At 41.2% G+C, this 22129-nt stretch overlaps 1 protein-coding gene across 3 annotated transcripts in view; it reads left to right on the top strand.

Moving 5' to 3' along the window:
* The window catches only part of CUZD1 (CUB and zona pellucida like domains 1), a 69478-nt gene extending 52162 nt beyond the window's left edge, over nt 1-17316 (top strand). The window contains exons 6-12 of one of the 3 annotated variants that reach the window (XM_056529116.1): nt 986-1188; nt 6705-6852; nt 9195-9406; nt 10831-11003; nt 13048-13433; nt 15334-15599; nt 16902-17316. In XM_056529116.1, the coding sequence (XP_056385091.1) occupies nt 986-1188; nt 6705-6852; nt 9195-9406; nt 10831-11003; nt 13048-13433; nt 15334-15599; nt 16902-17068 (1555 nt within the window). In that variant the 3' untranslated portion in view covers nt 17069-17316. The remainder of the gene's footprint in view (nt 1-985; nt 1189-6704; nt 6853-9194; nt 9407-10830; nt 11004-13047; nt 13434-15333; nt 15600-16901) is intronic. The other 2 variants (XM_056529115.1, XM_056529117.1) reach the window with 2 other exon arrangements.
* Nucleotides 17317-22129: the final 4813 nt, after the last annotated feature.

Here is a 22129-nt window from a genome sequence, read left to right as displayed (position 1 = left end):
CGGCACCACTCTCTATATATGATAAGGACGGGAAAGGCTAGGACCCTTGATTGCTTCTCCCCTTGCAACTGCTGGAGGTACATACAGGTGCTACCACGCTGATAGGCAATATGAAATTCCAGTAAAAAAGATGAAGCGGAGCACTCACCAGACCTAGAATGCAGATGGATTTTATTGACCGGTTCGATCAAAGGTACATCAGGGGGGGAAGAGGTAGTACAGACAGGGGAGTGTGACTTAGAGACGTGGGGGTATCCTCCGCGTCTCTAAGTCACACTCCCCTGTCTGTACTACCTCTTCCCCCCCTGATGTACCTTTGATCGAACCGGTCAATAAAATCCATCTGCATTCTAGGTCTGGTGAGTGCTCCGCTTCATCTTTTTTACTGAGATTTGTAAATTACTTCTATTAAAAAATCTTAATTTATCAGCTGCTGTATACTACAGAGGAAATTCTTTTCTTTTTGAATTTCCTTTCTATCTGACCACAGTGCTCTCTGCTGACACCTCTGTCCATGTCAGGAACTGTCCAGAATAGGAGAAAATCCCCATAGCAAACATATGCTGCTTTGGACAGTTCCTAAAATGGACAGAGGTGTCAGCAGAGAGCACTGTGGACAAACAGAAAATAAATTCAAAAAGAAAGAGCATACAGCCGCTAATAAATACTGTAATTTAGAAATCTGTTTAACTTTTTGGCACCAGTTGATTTAAAAAAAAAATAATAATTCCACCGGCGTACCCCTTTAAGTGTTGGTCTTGGAGCAAGGATAATAAGTGTGTTTAAGCCATCTATGACCAGTATGCCTTGGAACTGATAGTCATGTAGGGTCAACCAGTAATGGTTCATACTGGAGTAAGACCAATTGTACATCTGGCAACTATGTAGGCAAAAGCTGTATGTATTCAGTGTATGTATGGGGTTATATGGCTGGGTTCACACCACGTGTCTACAACCCTGTATAACTTTTTTTGTATTTTCTCAGCTTGAACCCATCTGCAGATTGCTCCCAAGAAAACATCACCATCTTTAATGACAACTTTGATGTTTTGGGAGTCCTGTGCCCAAATTCTCCCCAGATCGCTGTGTATGAATCTCAGGGCAGAGTGAATATTCGGGTGTCCACTGACTCCACAGCACGTGTGAGGACAGCATATGTCCTGTATTATTCTGTTACCCCAGCAAATGGTAAGAGATCAACATCACATGGTAAAAAATACCTAAAACTCTTGACCAAAAAGGCAAATAATTCTGCAGTTGTATAACGGTAACGACCTATAGTCAACTGTAATGATAAATCTCCTGAGAAGTGGAAAGAACAGTTGTTTCCAGCCAGAAGATGCAAACATATTTGACATTACACTGAGTACAAATATAATTTTTGTCAGTTTTTTGGTTAGCCAAAAACTGCATGTATGATTCTTGTGTACATTCATATGGGCTCAAAACCTGCTGTTTTGAATTTTGAAAACATGCCAATGGCCACATTCGAAATGGTGCAATGTCATTGCCCCAAACCCCACTCCCATGAAACAACACCACACTTGTGCACTGGTTGTTTCTGGTACTGCAGCTTATTCCCATTTAACTGAATCAGGCATAGTTGTGATACCTGACACAGTCAGGACAAAACCTTTTTTTTAACCCTGAACAAACCCTCTAATCTGTTAAAGACGTTTAATACATATGTTCTACCATCTAGTTCCTGCTCTAACTAGGATATTTCAATCCTTTGACTGCTATGTTCAGGCGTGACCACAAACTACCCTCTTCAGTGGGGTCACAAGATTTCCTGGTGTCATTGGGGGAGAACATACCTTCACCCTTAGGACCTAAAAAGGACCCCAAACCTGTCTGTACAATCAGAACACATTAAGATTACTTTTACACAAGACCGAAATGTTGCAGATTTGTTGCAGATATTGGCTTCCCAAATGGAGTTAAAGGGGTACTCCGCCCCTAGACATCTTATCCCCTTCGTTTGTTTAGAATGGCAGCTGTGGCACCGAAGGTTCATGACATCGTGATGTGGCTGTGACGTCAGCGCCGCATTGCTACTCATCAAGCAAGTGAATGGGCAAAACATTTAGAGCGGAATTCCGTGTGGAAAAATCATGCAGAATTTCTGTTGTGTGAACGTGGCCTAAAGTGTTGTCCTAACATCAGCCTGTGTCACAGTGACACAGATCATAATGTATTTTAATACAGTGGTATGTAAATGTACTTTAATTGTAAAATAAACGTAAAAAATTCCAAAAGGGATAAAAAGAAAAGTATAAAAAATATTTTGACTTTAAAGAAAAACAATTATTTTCTATAATTTTTTTTAGCTCATCCACGTTATTATAATAACCTTAAAAATGTATTAAATATGTTATTTAGTTGCAATTGTAAATAAAATGGGAGCAATATAAAAAATAAATTGAAATACATTTTTTATATCCATGTGCCAAACTGCACAAAAAAGCATGTCATGTTGCCTAAAATAAGGCCCCATACGTTCATAGCATTAAAAAAAAATGTCCATATAAAATAAATAATTCCCAAACAGTTCAATACAATGCTCCATTTTGCGCTCCATCGGCGTGTCAAACCGCCAGTGACACTCGAAACACGGACCAGTGGATGGAGGATCAATTCTATATATTATTTACAATTGGTCACAATTCTTGTTTTACCATCCACCAAAATAAATAGAACTTAACTTTTAATGCCTCATTTTGATTAAAAAAACTTCCCACCAATTCATTTACAGTGTTCTATATATCAGTACAAGATCTATGCTTGCTACATATTGTTTCATTTGTGGTCGTGTGGCTAAACCACATTCACATAAGAACGTCGGGATTCCAACTACTCGCACAACTCACTACTGCACAGTAAATTCTATGTAGCTAATTGTAACACTAACAGTTATCTGTTATAACGTACGCACATCATCTGACAAGGAACCAATAATATACAGACTTGATCGTGAGTAGGCTTGATTGGTCTGACGGAGTGTCAATCCCTGTCAGAAGTAGATGAGATGTATTATGGGAGTAACGGTTAGGTTGGAATGACAACAAAGGTATGGCTGATAGAGCTGTCAATCAATTGCTGACCAATAATATAGTAATAAACTACGGCACAGGTAACAATTGGGCAAAGGATAATGTGACATCATTAGTAGGAGGTTATAAAAACTCAGGACAGGCATGTTTGGACGCCATTTTCCCCTTGCCCTTGACAAAGCCACTGATGTGGTGAAACGTCGGACGGTTTTTGCGTCAGTGATTTTAGCAAGTTCCAGCATCACTCTATGATCAGTTCGGTAGTGTGTGGACTGCAGCCACACCACCACAAATGAAAAATATGTAGCAAGCATAGTTCTTGCACTGATATATAGAACACTGTGAGTGACGTGGTGGGAAGTTTTTTAATCAAAATGAGACATTAAAAGTTAAGTTCTATTTATTTTGGTGGATGGTAAAACAAGGATTTGTGACAAATTGTAAATAATAAATCCCCAGTGACATCACTTCCAGTGAAGTCCTGACCCAAACACCTGGTGCCATATATAGCACTGAGACCAGCACAGCACATCAGCAAACCCCACAGAGAGGACAAGAACTTCAATGTTGGCCAAAAATCCCGATCCCTTAAATGAGGACCTGTGACACTGATAATGCAGTCCAATCTGCAGCCATCTTGTCATAGAGAAGGAGGAGCTGGGCAGATTAATGTATAGATTTCTAGAAAAGGTTTTAGGATAACTTGTCATTTATTCATCTAAATCTCTGATCACTCTGGGCAGAAGAGTAGTCAAGTGGACGGTCCTACTCTAGGGATTAACAGCTCTTTCTCTATGTGTAAATCAATTCCCATATAGCTAAATCAATAAGTAGGACCGCCCATATGACTACCTAGCCCAGAATGAGAAGATATGTACATAAATAAATGACAAGTTATCTTGGAACAGTTGCCACATAAAAGCTTCTCCTACTCTATAACATGAGGCCTAAAGGTCTGACTGCATTTTCAGTCCAGCATAAATAGCACTCGTACAACAGATGTGTTCCAAGACTTTAACACTTTTACTTCCAATACTTTCTCATACAAAGATTATTTTCATACAGGAATAGTGTACTTGAACACAATGTAAAATCACCCAGTGCATATTCGCCGATACGGGGTCACAGCATTACAACAGACCTCTTCGGCTCCAGTCGGAGCTCCATGTGGACATGTCCATTAGTGCTGTGATCCTTGCTTTCTTCTGAGACCAGCGTAAAAAAGGCTCACCAGCCGGTGAGCTTGATTGGGGACGTTTCAGGATCACTCCCTTTCTCAAGCCTGACATGAATAACCCACACCACATTATATAGACCTCAGTCTCGCGAGAATTCATATGTAAAAGTTAAAATCATTATAAAATAAATATAGTGGTAGATTGTACATCCACAAAAATTACATCGGAACAGTATTTATAAGAATACATTAAAATTGCAATATTCATTGATACCATTTGGGGACATCGCATTTAACTTGATGATCCAAAATACCTCCCTTTTCAATAACCTATTTTTATTTCTACACTTCTTGTCCCATTTATTTCTTTCAATACCATCCATTTTAGATCGCAAACCTGGTGTTGGTTCTAGCGACACTCGTTTCCCAATATTTAGAATTTCCTTTTTCTTCTTTTTCCTGTACACTCTTTTTTGCCATGTTCCTAATTATACTTTTATGCTCATTAATATGGACTTTAATAGACCTAGCAGTTTGCCCGATATATATCTTGCCACAAGGGCATTTGATAAGATATATTACTTGGTCAGTGTTACGAGTGAACCATCCCCGTATGGGAATTTTCGTTCCCCTCATTGGATGGGTTACCATTTTATGGTCCCATTACAGTTTTGGCATAAACCACATGCAAATGTACCATTTTTCCTAGCTCTCAGAAATGTTTGTTTAGATACACGCTTCTTCTTTATGTCCGACCTTACCAACATGTCACCTATCAATTTGCCTCTCCTGTTTACAAACTTAGGTTTTTCCTTAAACAATATACCATATTTCGGGTCTGCTTTCAGCATCCCCCAGTACTTCGAAATTACATTTTTAACCATCTTCGAATGTCCATTTCTTTTCTCATTCTCAGTTCTTCTCTTGGTATTGCACCCACCACCTTCCCTGCTTCTTCAACTGATTTTTTACTATACCCTCTCTGTGTAAATTTATTTACTAACTTCTTTTTATTCTTTTCAAATTCCTCTTGGGTACTGCAAATTCTCTTCGCTCTTACCATCTACCCTTGAACACTTGTGGTGCATGCCCACTATTTCTATGGAGCAAGTTATTATGATCTGTTTGCTTGGAAAACAGAGAGGTTTCAATTTTATCATCATTTTTCATAACCCATACATCCAAGTAGTGTATTTCCTGCATGCTACTCTCACATGTAAACTTGATCAATCGATGACAGTTGTTAAGATATCGGACGTATTCTTCCAATTCGGGACGCGTGCCCGACCACAACATAAACACGTCGTCCACGAATAGGAGCCAAATTTTGACATGTTTGCTTAGTGGATTTGCTGGTACATGTTGGTTTTCAAATTTATTCATAAAAATATTTGCTACACTAGGGGCCACTGGGCACCCCATCGATGTTCCTTGTTGCTGCATAAAAAATCCTCTCCAAAACGAAAATAATTTTTATTTAATACCAGTTCCAGCAAGTCCATAAGAAAACGAATTTTCCTATTATCCAGATCACTATCTTTCATCAATTCCTCCTTGATCGCCTGCATTCCTTCCTCCGTTGTTATATTTGTGTACAGGCTTTTTATATCCATAATACACAACCACATTTCTTTAGTGACCTCACATTCCTGTATCCTATGCAGAAAATCGTTAGTGTCTCTCAAACAGTTTGATCAATTCTTTACAAGTTTTTTGTAAATAGTTATCTACATACACGGCCAATGGATAAAGGACTGAGTCGACCCCCGACACGATTGGTCGTCCCGGGGGCCGACTCAAGCATTTTCGGCAGCTGATATAATACGGGCACCCTAGGAGAATTGTTAGTCAGGGCTTCTTTCTCGCTCCACCTTTATCGGCTTTCTTCACTATAATCCTTTCATCTTCCTGCAAACTTTTTAATGCATCTCGTTCCTTTTTACTCAAGTTTGATCTCTTTTTGTATTTTTCATTATCCCACTCTTTACACACCTCATCAACAACCACCTGCTGAAAACCTTCTAACAACACATTGTTGCATCTTGGGTCGAAGTTACTATGTTTTCTCAACTTATCAGGTATTGCATTTCAATATGACAGGTACCATTTAAAGGGGTACTCCACTGTACAAGTGTTCGGAACATTTTGCTCAGAACTCTGGGTGCGGGCTGCGGGGGTCGTGATGTCATGACCACGCCCCCTCAATCCATGCCTATGGGTGGGGGTGTGGTGGCTGCCACGCCCCCTCCCATAGACATGCATTGAGGGGGCATGGCCATGACATCACGACCCCCGCAGCCCGCACCAATCATTCGGAACAAAATGTTCCGAACGCTGGGGCAGTGGAGTACCCCTTTATGGCCCAAACAGGTTCAGCTATTAGGGTTGTGGTCACTCCTGACTTGAAGACTATATTCTATCAATTTGCTCACATATTTTGTATTGATTTTTCCCTTTTCTTTGCTTTTCCTTAGCTATTAACTGTGGGGGAAACCTCAAAGGTTATTCAGGCACCATCTCCAGTCCCAATTATCCCGATCGCCATCCAGACTTTGCGTATTGTTTGTGGCACCTAGAAGTACCAAAGAACACAAAAGTGAAGCTGTCTTTTACTGAAATCTTGTAAGTGTCTTTAATATGCAATTTCTAAATTAATAGAGCTCTTAGAAAAATTATGGAAATGCACTCATAGAGTTTCTTTTACTTCCTAGCAAATGCAGAAAAATCACAGATATGCATAAGGGAAACCTGTCATGACTTTCATGCCACCTGAACCATGTGTCATCAGCCACTTTTCTGCATCCCCCACCAGCCTTTATTGATAGATCTCTCCCTTTTGGTTATAGGGAGAGATCAAGGCTAGTGGGACAGGCAAAAGCCACTAGATACTACTTTAATGACTTGTGCTTCAAGTCAACATGAAAGTAATGACAGGTTCCCTTTAATAGCTGAACACTCTGACTTAATGAGACATCAATCAAACATATTAAAATATTTAAAATAATGGCAGATGTTGAATCAGAAAGAGTTAAAAATTATGGGATAACACAATGTTGAGGAAAAAAGTCCTCAAGAAATATGGAAATTACCTTGTGATTTGCATTTCAAAACCAAATCCCGGCACAAGTCTAAAAAATGTGAAATATTCTGCAGTTATGAAGGAAAGTGTTTAAAGACCTTTCATATTTGGCTAATTGATAAAAAAAAAATTGCCCCAACAAGAGAGCTGTCGGATACAGAGATGGAAAGAATTATAATATTCCCCCGAGATGGAACAACAGATTGTGTCAAAAGATGTTGGTTGTTCCCAATCAGCTGTGTGTAAATTTTGATAAAAGTATAGAAAACATTTTAAGATTATAAAAGAAAACATATGGGTTGGCCAAGGAAGATGCCAAAGCATCAGAATAGAAATCTCAACGCATAATGCTTTGAAAATACAAAATACAAAATAAAGCAATTTTAATTCAATTTGGCAGAATGTACATATAAAAAAGGAATTTACATATAGAAAAAGAAAAATGAAAACCAACACTAACACCAGACGAAAAGAAAACAAGGTTTCAGTAGGCTAAAGAGAAGGCTGGTTTTATCCATAGTATTTTGGTCAATATTTTTATCCAAAGCCAGGAGTGAGACCGAAGCTGTGAAAAACTATAATGGAAATATTTGCACCTTTTTCTGTGTTTTGGATCCACTTCGAGTTAAGCTACAAGGGAGCTTCTAACATAAACCAAATAATAACCTAAATACTACTTGTGAACCCAGAATAAACAAGTACCATAAATGTGATGGCAGCAAAGAGTCCAGAACTTAACCTAATTCAAAAATTATGGTGGGAATTTAAAAAAAAAAAAAAAGTGGGAGGAGATTTGTCAATGTGGTCCTATAGTAAAATTCTCTTTATAGCAATCGTTCAGAGCTCAGCTCTCATTGTCCAAATTGCTCTGGTGAAATAAAAGCTGAGCTGTGATTGGTTGTTATGGGCAAATCAGAAATTTTATGGCTCAGACAGATTCAGTCTAGGTTGCAGACTCTGGACCACTGTGTGGTGACATATTGATCATTTGTATAAAATATAGTAAAGCCAGGAGACCATTTGGGGAGTCCATACTTTTTGGCAGGATTGTTCAAATCTTAATGATATGTCTCAGCCCGGGTTAACACTACGATTGTCCCCCCAGTGGTGCGTATAAGTAACCAATCTGTCAAAATGGGGCGACGACGTATACAAGCACAGACAGGCATGTACCCTATTTACTTGGCCAGAATGTAGTCAGCTAATGGCAAAGTAAGGGTAATTTCCTGCACGTGTTTTCACGAGGACTTATGGTGTGCTCCATGTATAAACACACATATAATTGGAAAAGGACCCAAACATAGTAACCAGTTGGCTACATTCTGGTCACTGAAATCAATAGGGTCTGTGCCTGTCTATGATGTATATGCATCCTATTTGGACAGATGGTTGCCGTATATGTGCCACAGAGGGCACAATCATAGTGTTATCCTTAAAGGTGTACTCCACTGCCCCAGATGTGGGCTGCGGGGGTCATGATGTCATGGCCACGCCCCTTTGTGATGTCACACCACGCCCCCTCAATGCAAGTCTTTGGGAAGGCTTTGAGGGGACGTGGTCATGACGCATGATGGTCGTGGCCGTGACATTACGACCCTGCAGCCTTCAACCAGCATTAGGACCAAATGTTCCGAACGCTGGGTCAGTGACATACCTCTTTAAAGATCCGTGCACCTACATTTTAGGTACATGGACCACTTTAAATAGTTGCTTTACTTTTTTTAGATTAGAAACACTGGAGCAATAAAAGTAACGTAGCAATAAATTAATACATACCCATTAAATGATCATTCTGTATCTCTTTGTACAGGTTTCTGCCTATAAAATATAGTTTGCTGCAGTTTTTAAATGCTATAATTTTTTTTTCTTTGCTCTCCCAATATAGCGTAGAAATTGATCCTGCTTGTCGATTTGACTTCATTGCTCTCTATGATGGTCCTGACAATAACGCGCCTCTCCTGGATGTACTGTGTGGCCGCAGAGTTGCTGAGTTGGAGACGACTTCCAATTCATTGACTTTGCTATTTAGCGCAGATTACGCAAACTCCTATTTTGGTTTCTCTGTTACCTATACAGCAGTACCTCAAGATAATGACGGTAAGTACAGTGACAGTATGTGCAAACTATCGTACATCTCTAAAATATCCCTTAGGGGGAGCTGTATCTACCTGTGTAGAGGAAAATGTGCCCAGTTGCCCACAGCCATCAATCAAATTGCTTCTTTCATTTTTAAAAAGGCCTCTCAAAAAAGAAAGAAGCAATCTGATTGGTCCCTATGGGCAACTGGTCAACTTTTCCTCTGAACAGGTTTTGATAAATCTCCCCGTTAGTGGTTAATAATACCAAGCACAAGGCTCTTAAACTGAAAAGGTCTCATGAGCCTTGGTATCATGTCTTTTCTCATTTAGGGTCAGTGGTACAATTAATCATGGTCTTTATTTCACTTTTCTTTGTCTGGTGTTTGTCTTATCCCAATAATATCCCCTGGTGAACCCTGTATCATAGAGGAAATGCGTTGGGACTGGTGTTTTTGCTTTTGGGAATTAGACTTGAGGTTTGTTACTTCACTGCTTGTAATAATCACCCATTATATTTAGTTGGGACTTACCTAGCAAATTGTATACCCTCTATATTTTGAGTGGGTAGCAGTGTTTTCTAAACAATGTGCCTCCAGCTGTTGAAAAACTACATCTCCCAGTATGCTAGGAGTTGTAGTTTTGCAACAGCTGGAGACACACTTCTGTTTGGAAAACACTGATTTATAGGGACTCTATGGGTGCCATATAGCATTAAAGGATTACTCCCGTGGAAAACTTTTTTTTTTTTTTAAACCAACTGGTGCCAGAAAGTTAAACAGATTTGTAAATTAATTCTACAAAAAAATCGTAATCCTTCCAGTACTTTTTAGGGGCTGTATACTACAGAGGAAATGTTTTTTAATTTTTTTATTTCTCTTCTGTCACGACCACTGTGCTCTCTGCTGACCTCCACTGTCCATTTTAGGAACTGTTCAGAGCAGCATATGTTTGCTATGGGGATTTTCTCCTGCTCTGGACAGTACCTAAAATGGACAGCAGAGATCACTGTGGTTGTGATAGAAGAGAAATCAAAAAGAAAAGCATTTCCTCTGTAGTATACAGCCCCTAAAAAGTACTGGAAGGATTAAGATTTTTTAATCGAAGTAATTTACACATCTGTTTAACTTTATGGCATCAGTTCATTTAAAAAAAAAAAATAATAAAAGTTTTTCACGGGAGTACCCCTTTAAGTGCTTTGCTGTGAACTATTATAATGTAAGTATTATAAGCTTTATTATTCAGGGATGATCTTTTTCCCTAAAAAAAAACTATGAACACAGACAGCAGAGCAGTAAATAGCCCCTTGCTCTATAATAACCCTGTATAGAGCAGCTATTTAGGTCTCTCGAAAAATACTCCGATAACTGGAAGCTATGAAATTCCAATCACATGACTCCTGAAGTATAAACCACAATCCATTATGTCATTTTTGTTATATTGCAGCCGCCTTGTCTTGTTTGGGTGACTCCATGACTGTGGTTCTCGATCCCGCTTATATTATCTCCCTGGGATATAGCGCCTCTGACTTGACGCTAAGTAATTCCTCCTGTATTGCCCAGTCAGCCAACCCTATAGTATTCGAGGTGCCGTTCTATGGATGCGGCACAATCAGAAAGGTAAGAAGAAAAGTGTTCACTGTCATTGGTCATAGCACTAAGTGTGTCATTTCATATTATCTCTATACTAATGTTATCAGTACAGTGGTCCCTAAAGTACAATATTAATTGGTTCCAGGACGACCATTGTAGGTTAAAACCATTGTATGTTGAAACCATAACTCTATGGAAACCTGGTAATTGGTTCTGAAGCCCCAAAATGTCATCCAAAAATAGGAAAAAGGGAGGATTAAAGAAAAATAAGTAGATGACTTATACAGATAAAACAAGTCCTTACAGATCTGCTGGGAGCTGTAATCACTGTCTATGTAGAGGACAGGAGCTTCTTCAGGGTCCTGTACAGAACACACAGTGTCCTAAAAAAAGGTAAAATGGAGCTGCCTTCACCTGGTGTCCAAAAGAGCAGCTAACCCTGGCACAGGTAAAGAGTAGTACAGAACATGTAGTACCTCCCTGTACTTTAGGGGGCGCTACCAGACACCAGTCAGTGCATACACTTCAGTAATACAGGTGTTTTACCAGTGAATACCCCATTCTGATTGGTCAGTTCTTCCAGCCACTGACATGTTTTGCAGATCTGGACTGTCTGTACATTGTATAGGTTATATGGGTTTGATATTATTTTACTTCTTTTTAAAAATGTATAACTTTTTGTAAGAAAATTAGCATGTTTAAAATGTTTCTCTTCTAACCCATATAACTTTTAGATTTTCCTGTATGCGGGAATGTGTAAGGGCTCATTTTTTGCACCGTGATCTGTAGATCAGTGTGGACCCTTTAAGTGTCAGGACGGCAGCAATGGCAGGGGATTGGTGAGGTTGTGTATTTTTTTTATAATCCAGTCCTTCAGACAGTCCCTTAAACCCTTGTATTTGCTAGACGACTCTCTGTCAGTTGGCAAGATTTTCTGCATGTCCCTTAAGGGTAGGGTCACACATTGGAGCAGGACCTTTCTCTCAGCCAGTTGTTGGCCCCAGCGGTGTCCCCTCTCTGGACAGGTCTTGCTCCACCATGTTGCATTGGGAGCAGCTACAAGCAAAGAGCAGCGAGGGGGGCCAGACGTTGTCAGATTAACTTATATTTTTAGCAGGCCACCATGGACATGATTACCATTTGTTTCAATTCAATTTTAGGTTGAAAGGGCTATTTTGGATACAAGACTTATCCCCTATCCACAGGATCATGGGGGTCAGACCGCTGAGCCCGCCGCAATCTACTGGACAGTGCCCCTGCTTTCCTTGTGCACAGAGCAGCGATTGACGCACCCCCTCCATGCACTATCTATGGGAGAGCCGGAGATAAACAAGCACTGTACTCGTGTACCTCCGGCTCTTCCATTGAGATGGAGAGGGTGCTTCGATCACTGCTCCGTGCATGAGGAAAGCAGGGGCACTGTGCAGGAGATCGCGGCGGACACAGCAGTCGGACCCCTCATGATCAGACACTTATCACCTATCCTGTGGATAGGTGATAAGTTTTTCAAAGCCAGAGTAATTGTTAAAGGGGTACTCTGGAGGGGAAAAAAAAGCTTTCAAATCAACTGGTAGCAGAAAGTTAGACAGATTTCTAAATTACTTCTATTTAAAATCTTAATCCTTCGAGTACTTATCAGCTTCTATATGCTCCAGAGGAAGTTGTGTAGTCCTTTCCAGTCAGACCACAGTGCTCTCTGCTGCCACCTCTGTCCATGTCAGGAACTGTCCAGAGCATGAACAAATCCCCAGACCGAACCTTTCCTGCAGCGGACAGTTCCTGACTGAAGACAGAGGTTTCAGCAGAGAGCACTGTGGTCAGGCTGGAACAAAAACTACACAACTTCCTGTGGAGCATATAGCAGCTGATATGTACTAGAAGGATTACGATTTTTATATAGAAGTAATTTTCAAATTTGGTTAACTTTTTGGCACCAGTTAATTTGGAAGCATTTTTTTTTTCCCTTCGAAGTACCGCTTTAAGTTTGGGATATCAGAATAGATCAACATATCAGTGCTAAAAGAAGGAATGCTCCATTTTTTTATTCAATCTTTTTGTTCCCTTTTCCCAGACAGACCAAAACCTCATCTATTACACAAATACCATCCAGGCTAACCCGAGTGGTGCACTGATCACAAGGCTTAAGGAGCTGCAGTTCGTTGTGACCTGTGAGCTGGACAGTAACTCTACAGTAGAGATTATGTACATGACCTCAAATGACATCATCCATAACCAACAGGGGAGCGGCAAATATGACGTCAGCCTGGCTTTCTACCCAACACAGGATTTCATCGACCCGGTGCTGGACTCTCCTTATTTAATTGATCTCAATGAGACAGTATTCCTCCAAGCGTCAGTGAAGACCCAGGACCCAGACCTCACTGTTTTTGTAGAAACTTGCTTTGCTTCCTCCACAGCAGATTTCCAAACACCTAACTATGATCTTATTAGAAATGGGTAAGAAGGGAAGCGCCAAACCCATCCAAGATTTATGGCTCATAGTTGGTTTATATGGGAAGCAACAGTGGCAGATGTGTCCACCAGGTTGTGTCTAGTGTTGCTCGCTAATATTCACAATCTGAATTTCATTTGCGAATATCGCATATTCGCGGATTCGCGAATATTCACGAATATAGCACTATATATTCGCAATTACGAATATTATTTTTTTTTTCACAGTACACATCACAGTGATCACCCCTCTCTGCTTCCAGCTTGTGTGGTGTAATTTTTGCGGATTTTTGCATATGAAAAAAAATTTGCATATGTGAATTTTCTCATATGCAAATTTTTGTATATCCAAATTTTAGCATATGCAAATTTTTGTATATGCTAATTTTCGCATATGCGAAAATAAAACGCGAATATTACGAATATGCGAATTTAGCGAATATATGACAAATATTCGTCCATATTTTCGTGAAATATCAAATTCGAATGTGGCCTATGACGCTCAACACTAGTTGTGTCTGGACACTCTTTAAAGGAGTACTCTACTGGCCAGTGTTCGGAACACTGTGGAACACTGCGGGGTCGGCCACGCCCATGCCCACTAGTGACATCACACCATGCCCCCTCAATGCAAGTCTATGGGAGGGGACGTGACCACGCCCCCTCACATAGACTTGCATTGAGGGGGTGTGGCATGACGTTACGATGGGCGTGGTCAACCCCCGCAGCGTGCACACACAGTGTTCGGAACTAAATGTTCCCAACGCTGACCAGTGGAGTACCCCTTTAAATGCACCGAATTTCTCACACTGTATCAGGCTGCTTGGTAAATCTGGTGCATCAGAAGACTGATTTTTTAGGTCACGCACCCTCTTACAAAGGCCACCCCTGTTTTGATGGACCTGGTGGAAACTTGTCTAAAACTCTGAATAAATATGGTGCAAGGCATTTTTTTTTTGTCGCATTTGCAATGGTAAATGTGGGCTTTTATATTTGCATTAAAGGGGTACTCCAGAGTAGGAGCAAATCCCCATAGCAAACCTCTCCTGCGCTGGACAGTTCCTGACATGGACAGCAGTGTCAGCAGAGAGCGCTGTGGTCAGACAGAAATGAAATTCAAAAAGAAAAGAACATCCTGTAGCATACAGCAACTGATAAGTACTGGAAGGATTAAGATATTTAAATGAAAGTAATTTACAAATCTATTTAAAGGGGTACTCCACTGGAAAACGTTATTTTTTATTTTATTTTTATTTTTTTACATCAACTGGTGCCAGAAAGTTAAACAGATTTGTATATTACTTCTACTAAAAAAATCTTAATCCTTCCAGTACTTATCAGCTGCTGTATGATCCACAAGAAGTTCTTTTCTTTTTGAATTTTCTTTCAGTCTGACCACAGTTTTAGGAACTGTCCAAAGCAGGAGAGGTTTGCTATGGGGATTTGCTCCTCATACTCTGGACAGTTCCTGACATGAACAGAGGTGTCAGCAGAGAGCACTGTGGTCAGACAGAAAGGAAATTCAAAATTAAAAGAACTTCTTGTGAAGAATGTTTTTATAAAGCACCTATTGGGAAAACAGATAAAATAAAGCCCTATGACACCTTTTTGCATCAGTTTTGATCAGATGGGGCATAAAATAACTGATTGGGCTACTACAAATATTTGTGAACATATCCTAAGACTAGGTTGCCATTTGCATTGTGGTTCCCATCATAAAAAGAAACCACAATGCCTGACCCCATTGTCCTATGACAGTGTTTTCCGAGCAGGGTGCCTCCAGCTGTTGCAAAACTATAACTCCCAGCATGCCCGGACAGCCAACGGCTGTCTTATAAAGAGGTCTGTTGATGGAGCCTACAACCAAAGTGTAGATGCAGCTAACTTTATTTTTTATCTCTTACAGATGTGTACGAGACAACACTTACAGCACCTTCCCCTCAGGCAGTGGATATGCTCGGTTCAGCTTCAATGCCTTCAGGTTCCTTAATGCGCATATCTCTGTATACCTCCAGTGCCGGGTTGTAATATGTGACGTCAATGACCAAGGATCCCGTTGTAACAAGGGATGTATCACCCGTCAGCGCAGAGATCTGTCCTCCAAAGGGTGGAAAACAAATGCTGTGCTCGGACCGATCCGTCTGAAACGTCACAGTGAATCCGACGCTGCAGGTGAGATACTCTGCAGCAGGGAGGGGCAGAAGAACTTTGTGTTGAGCCAAGTGACCCAACTACCCTATAGTGGGTTTTTGCCATCCAATGTTTTTGTGTTGAGTTATTTTTCATCATTAATTCAGAAAGTTATACAGATTTGTAAATTACTTCTATTGAATAATCTTAACCCTTCCAGTACTTATCAGCTGCTGCATACTACAGAGAAAGTTATTTTCTTTTTGAATTTCTTTTCCGTCTGACCACAGTGCTCTCTGCTGACACCTCTGTCTATGTCAGGAACTGTCCAGAGAAGGAGTGAATCCCCATAGCAAACCTCACCTGCTCTGGACAGTTCCTGACATTGACAGAGGGGTCAGCAGAGAGCACTGTGGTCAGACTGAAAAGAAATTCAAAAAGAAAATAACTTTCTCTGTAGTATGCAGCAGCTGATAAGTACTGGAAGGGTTAAGATTTTATGATAGAAGTTATTTACAAATCTGTTTAACTTTCTGGCACCGGTTGATTTAAAATAAATTGTTTTCCACCAGAATACCCCTTTAAAGCTCAACTATCATGAGTTTTTAGCCCCCCAGACTACTACAATGTTGTTACAGATGTCAGTAATGTGAGTGTAACCATACCTTTATCGCTTTTCTTCCGCTTATACATTTATCCAGCAGTCAGGCACAGTCGGATAGGCATGGATTGGGGGTTGCAAAGCCCCGCCGCGCCTATCCTCTCCTTTCAGCGCTGGGATTGCTGTGGTAAGACACAGCGCATCCACAGCACATGCGCCCCTCCTGACGTGCGCGCGCCACCGCCCTGCATTGACAGAGCGAGCACTTGCTCCCGCTGCCTATGTGCTCACTGCGCTGGTTCTGGGAACTACCGCGTACTAGAGGAAGGGAGGGGCGCATGCGCTGCGTTTTACTACACAGCGGTCCCAGCATTGAAAGGAGAGGATAGGCATGGCGGCGGCGGGGCTTTGCGAACCCCAAGCAACGCCTATCCGACTGTGCCTGACCACTGGATAAATGTATTTTATAAGTTATAAAAGAAGGAGGAAAAGTGATAAAGGTATGATTACACTCATGGACAACTGTAACAACACAGTAGTAGTCTGGGGGGCTAAAAACTTATGACAGTTGTGCTTTAATGTCGAGAAATCTTGGGCAACATTTAGCCAAAGTGAGCCAGTTAACCAGAAGTGCTCAGCATCCCCCCATTATGTTGCCCTATAAATTGAAGAAACAGAATGTATTGTGTAATGTACATGCAACTACTAAGAATATCTTCTAAGATTTTTTGTTCTTCATACAGGTTCCATCGGTGAAACTAAAGATGTTGTCAAGACAGATCAGGGCAGCATGTATGTTGTGGGCATTTCTGTTCTGGTGGTCAATGTTCTCATATTAGCTCTGGTGCTGATGAGATATTACAGAAAGGAACCGACAGAGTACAGATACCTCCCAGTTCCCACACAATAACCCGCACCTCCGAACAAATCTGCTCTTCAAGGCTCTATATGGGGGCAGAACACCTTCCAAAAATAAAAGCACAAAATCATGAACTTCTCTCTATAAATTACTGGGTGGCCGAGATACTAGATGACACAATTGTCACTAGACTTATTTTGTCTAATATGTACTTAAAGGGGTATTCTATTTTTTTTTTTTAATGATTATTATTATCATTTGACGATGCTACAGGGGCTGGAAAATTTGTGCAGTTCATAATATAGTGTCTGTACCTGTGTTTTATGGTGGTCTTGCAATTCTGTGATTTTTGCCCCAAGGTTTATTTTTAACAGCATATGAAAGGAGTGTCGTCTCAGGTTTTCTCAGGTTGCAGTGCGGCTCGAGACATCACATCACTAGTCAGGTGATCAGAGGGAGCCTATCTTTGCTTCAATGGGTGGAGGGACCGCTGGTTGGGAGGAAGATCATTCTGTTTTTGCAACAACTGGAGGCACCCTGGTCACTTGTCTATTGCATTGAAGAAATTAAAAGCCCATGTTTCAATTGGTTGGGTGGCTGATGTGTGGGAGGGAGAAAAGTGACCTCACACTTACAAACAGGGAATCATGGGATTTGTAGTTTAAGGGATCAAACACCAACAGGAAATAGCCAGTTCACTAAAGGATAGCCTCAGCTTTATGGTAATCTCACAACATAGCCATTTAGCCGCAAGACACCCCCAAGCACAGATCCTTCTTAAGCATGTCCATTACTGTCTGGCAGGTACCACTAAAATTACCTTATGGTGGATAACCCCTTTAACATCAAGATAAGTGCAGGGCCCAGAGGTGGGAACTGCATCTATCACATATTTCTGGCAAATCTTGTGGACAATGGGGGAGATTTATCAAAACCTGTGCAGAGGAAAAGTGGAGCAGTTGCCAATAGCAACCAATCAGATCGCTTCTTTCAATTTCAGCAATCTGCACATCTCCCCAATGTCCCAGATTAGAATACCCCTATAAAGGCAAAGAGCATGTACAGGGAACACCATTTCAACTGGAAGACAGTTCTCTAAATGCAGATCAGGGACCTACCCCTTTGCTTACATGCACAGTAAAAACTAAGGGGGTAAGTTATCATTCCCTATGCCAGAGGTGAGCGACATTCAAGCTCCCCAACCCCCCAAAAAAATGTGTACAAAAAATTTAGCAATTTTGCCACTTTGGTGCAGTGAGTGATGAATTCTAAAACTTCTGGGACAAACGAGCACAGTGCACCAGGGCATTTATGACCAACTTAATGGATTACATAATATGTCATAAATAGGGATGAGCAAATCGAATCTGACAAATCCGAAATTCATTCCGAATTTCAGGAAAAAATTGGATTTGCAACGAATGCGAATATCGCCACGATTCGATAGCGCAAATCGCTTCATTAAACTCCGTTTAGTGTGGTCCAGGCTCCAGGGCATCAAAAATGGCAGATTCACATGTGAGGACATGGGGCAAGGAATCCTGGGAATGCGGGAACAAGGGTAGGCGGGATGACCCTGAATCACATGCAGCATGCAGCCTATGACCAGCCATTCCCCCCTGTGATGTCACAGCCCTATATACTTGGCAGCCATTTAGCGGCCAGTCACTTCAGCCTTTCATTGCAGAGAGATAGATAGGGACAGACAGCGCTGTGTGTCGGCCAGAAAAGCTTTCTTCCAGCAGTGATTCACCTCCCAGTCACTACATACATTACACAGAGAGAGGGACAGAGAGCAGTGAGTTGCACAGAACAGCAGCAATTCAACTCAAGCCCAAATCCTGCCTAGAATCACTGATAGGGAAGAGCATGAGATTGAGAAAGAAAGTGCAATTTTGGGTGTAGTACACAGCGACTGTGTGCTGCAGCACTGGTGTGTACTGCTGGTGTTGTACAAAAATAAATTTTTTAGCGTACTGAAGCGCATTGTACAGGGTGGGCCATTTATATGGATACACCTTAATAAAATGGGAATGGTTGGTGATATTAACTTCCTGTTTGTGGCACATTAGTATATGTGAGGGGGGAAACTTTTCTAGATGGGTGGTGACCATTGCGGACATTTTGAAGTCGGACATTTTGAATCCAACTTTTGTTTTTTCTATAGGAAGAGGGTCATGTGACACATCAAACTTATTGGGAATTTCGCAAGAAAAACAATGATGTGCTTGGTTTTAACATAACTTTATTCTTTCATGAGTTATTTACAAGTTTCTGACCACTTATAAAATGTGTTCAATGTGCTGCCCATTGTGTTGGATTGTCAATGCAACCCTCTTCTCCCACTCTTCACACACTGATAGCAACACCGCAGGAGAAATGCTAGCACAGGCTTCCAGTATCCGTAGTTTCAGGTGCTGCACATCTCGTATCTTCACAACATAGAGAATTGCCTCCAGATGACCCCAAAGATAAAAGTCTAAGGGCGTCAGATCGGGAGACCTTGGGGGCCATTCAACTGGCCCACGACGACCAATCTACTTTCCAGGAAACTGTTCATCTAGGAATACTCGGACCTGACACCCATAATGTGATGGTGCACCATCTTGCTGGAAAAACTCAGGTAACGTGCCAGCTTCAGTGCATAAAGAGGGAAACATATCATCATGTAGGCCGCTGGATATGCAAAATTGCTACATGATTATGTGTTTCCCTCTTTATGCACTGAAGCTGGCAAGTTCCCTCATGTTCCTCATGATTCAGCCAACTCCAGGCTGGGCCAGTCAAACACTATATGGTCTTCTCATACTGATGCCACCTCCAGGCTCTGTCATTGTGCCACCATGTAACATGTGACTCTTTGTTAGATTTGGTCTTTTGTAACTACACAATTTAATCAAAGTAAACACCGGGGCCCGGGACATTACTTGAAAGTGTAATATTAAATTAAAATGTCAAAATATTGATGTAATCTTTTCAAGACTGAGGCCCTATGGTCATCAATGTCATATATTATCTGTGGAATTACCACAAGAATCCAATTAATCAGGTTGGAGCGATAACAATGAACCATAACTGATTAAATGAAACATTTGCAGTTACACAAAGAGTAAGACAGTCGGCGGGGCGCTGAGAGGCACGGGCTGGAACAGGTGGTAGCTCGCCTCGCGTTGGACCGCAGCTTGATGCTCACCAGAATGGGTACTCAAAAAATTTAAATGAATTCAAATTAAATTAAATAGATTTTTATGTATTTATTCTCTTCAATGTTGACACCATATGGTCTCCCTGCTGCCACATCCAAATGCCCTGCAGCAGTGATTCTAATAGCGATGTCTGTAATCTGCATGTCATACTGAATAACAGTATTATTTCACTAACACAGCACACTCCCTATGCATGTTAGGGCAAGGCAAAGTGTTCTACATCCCTATTGAGGCTCTTTGTTACCAGAAATAGCCGTTTTTAATAGCGATTCACTGTGAATAAATTCGGACCAAATCAAATTTTTATAAAATTTGCTCATCTCTAGTCACAACCAAGTCATTATAACAATGGGAATACTCCTTAAAGGCTCGTTCACACGGGCGGATTTGATTGCAAGTTTGAATGGGGACAGACTCTGCTTGGGCTGTTGTGTCAGATTTTTCGGCAGCAGAATTTCTACTGTGGAAAATCCACCACAGATGCCATTAAAGTCAATAAGGTCTGCAGTGGCTTTTCGCCAGCAGAAACTCCACTGGTGACAATCTGCAGTGGAGAGCCAGAGGAGAGCCTGTCCCCATTCAAACTCACAGCATGTTCTTATTGTTTGCTGCAGCAGAGTTTTCTACCCACTGAAGTCAACAGCCAGCAAAATTTGCAGCAGCAAAAATAAGGATGTGTCAGTTCACACATTTTGCTCTACATTATTAGGCTATAAAGAGATTGCCAAGACTCTTAAAACTGAGCAGCAGCATGGTGGGCAAGACCATACAACAGTTTCACAAGATCGGTTCCACTCAGGACAGGCCTCGCCATGGTTGACCAAAGCAGTTGAGTGCACTTGCTCAGCTCTATATCCAGAGGTTGGCTTTGTGAAATAGACATACAGTGCTGCCAGCATTGCTGCAGAGGGGTGGAGGTCAGGCCTGTCAGTGGTCAAACCATACACCGCATCGAAGAAAGCCTATTCTAAAGATGATGCACAAGAAATCACACAAAGAATTTGCTGAAGACATGGATTACTGGAACCATGTCCAGTTATCCGACAAGATAAACTTATTCAGCTCAGATGGTATCAAGTGTGTGTGGCACCAACAAGGTGAGGAGTGCAAAGTCAAGCATGGTGGTGGGAGCGTCATGGTCTTAGCCTGTAGCTGCTGGCACTGGGGAGCTCCAGTTCATATGCCAACAATGAAGAAGAGCAATAACCCCTTCCTTCAGAGACTTTGATCACAGGGCAGTATTCCAACATGAAAACAATACCAATGACCTCTAAGATGACCAATGCCTTGCTAAACAAGCTGAGGGTAAAGGCGATGGATTGGCCAAGCATATCTCTAGACCTAAACTCTACTAAGCATCTGTGGGACATCCTCAAACGGAAGGTGGGGGAGCAGAAGGTCTCCATTATCCACCAGTTCTGTAATGTCGTCATGGAGAAGTAGAAGAGGACTCCAGTGACAACCGGTGTAGCTCTGGTGAACTCCATGCCAGAGAGGCTTAAAGTGTACCTGTCGTCAACAAAAACTTTTTATATAATGTAGATAATACCATTATATGTATATTTGTAATATACATTGATTAAAAAATTTGTTTATTTTTGTCCCTGTAGCTATTGTCAGTGTGCCTCTATGAGGAGTCCAAATACAGGAAGTGAGGGTGGACAAGCAGGACTCTGTGCAGTAAGGAAAAGCAGGACAGTGTGCACTGAGGCTTTTTGACACGGTCCCAGCTCACACATCAGGATGATTGACAAGCCAGGAGCCTGCACAGAGTCCTGCTTCTCCTATCCTCGCTGTATTTAGACTCCTCACAGGCAATAGCTGCAGGGACAACATTTTTTCACCCCAAAATATACACAATTTTTAACCAATGTACATTACAAATATACATAGAATGGTATTATCT

The sequence above is a fragment of the Hyla sarda genome, chromosome 7 (genome assembly GCF_029499605.1).
Source record: "Hyla sarda isolate aHylSar1 chromosome 7, aHylSar1.hap1, whole genome shotgun sequence".
Lineage (NCBI taxonomy): Eukaryota > Metazoa > Chordata > Amphibia > Anura > Hylidae > Hyla > Hyla sarda.
This window is presented reverse-complemented; position numbering and strand designations above follow the sequence as displayed.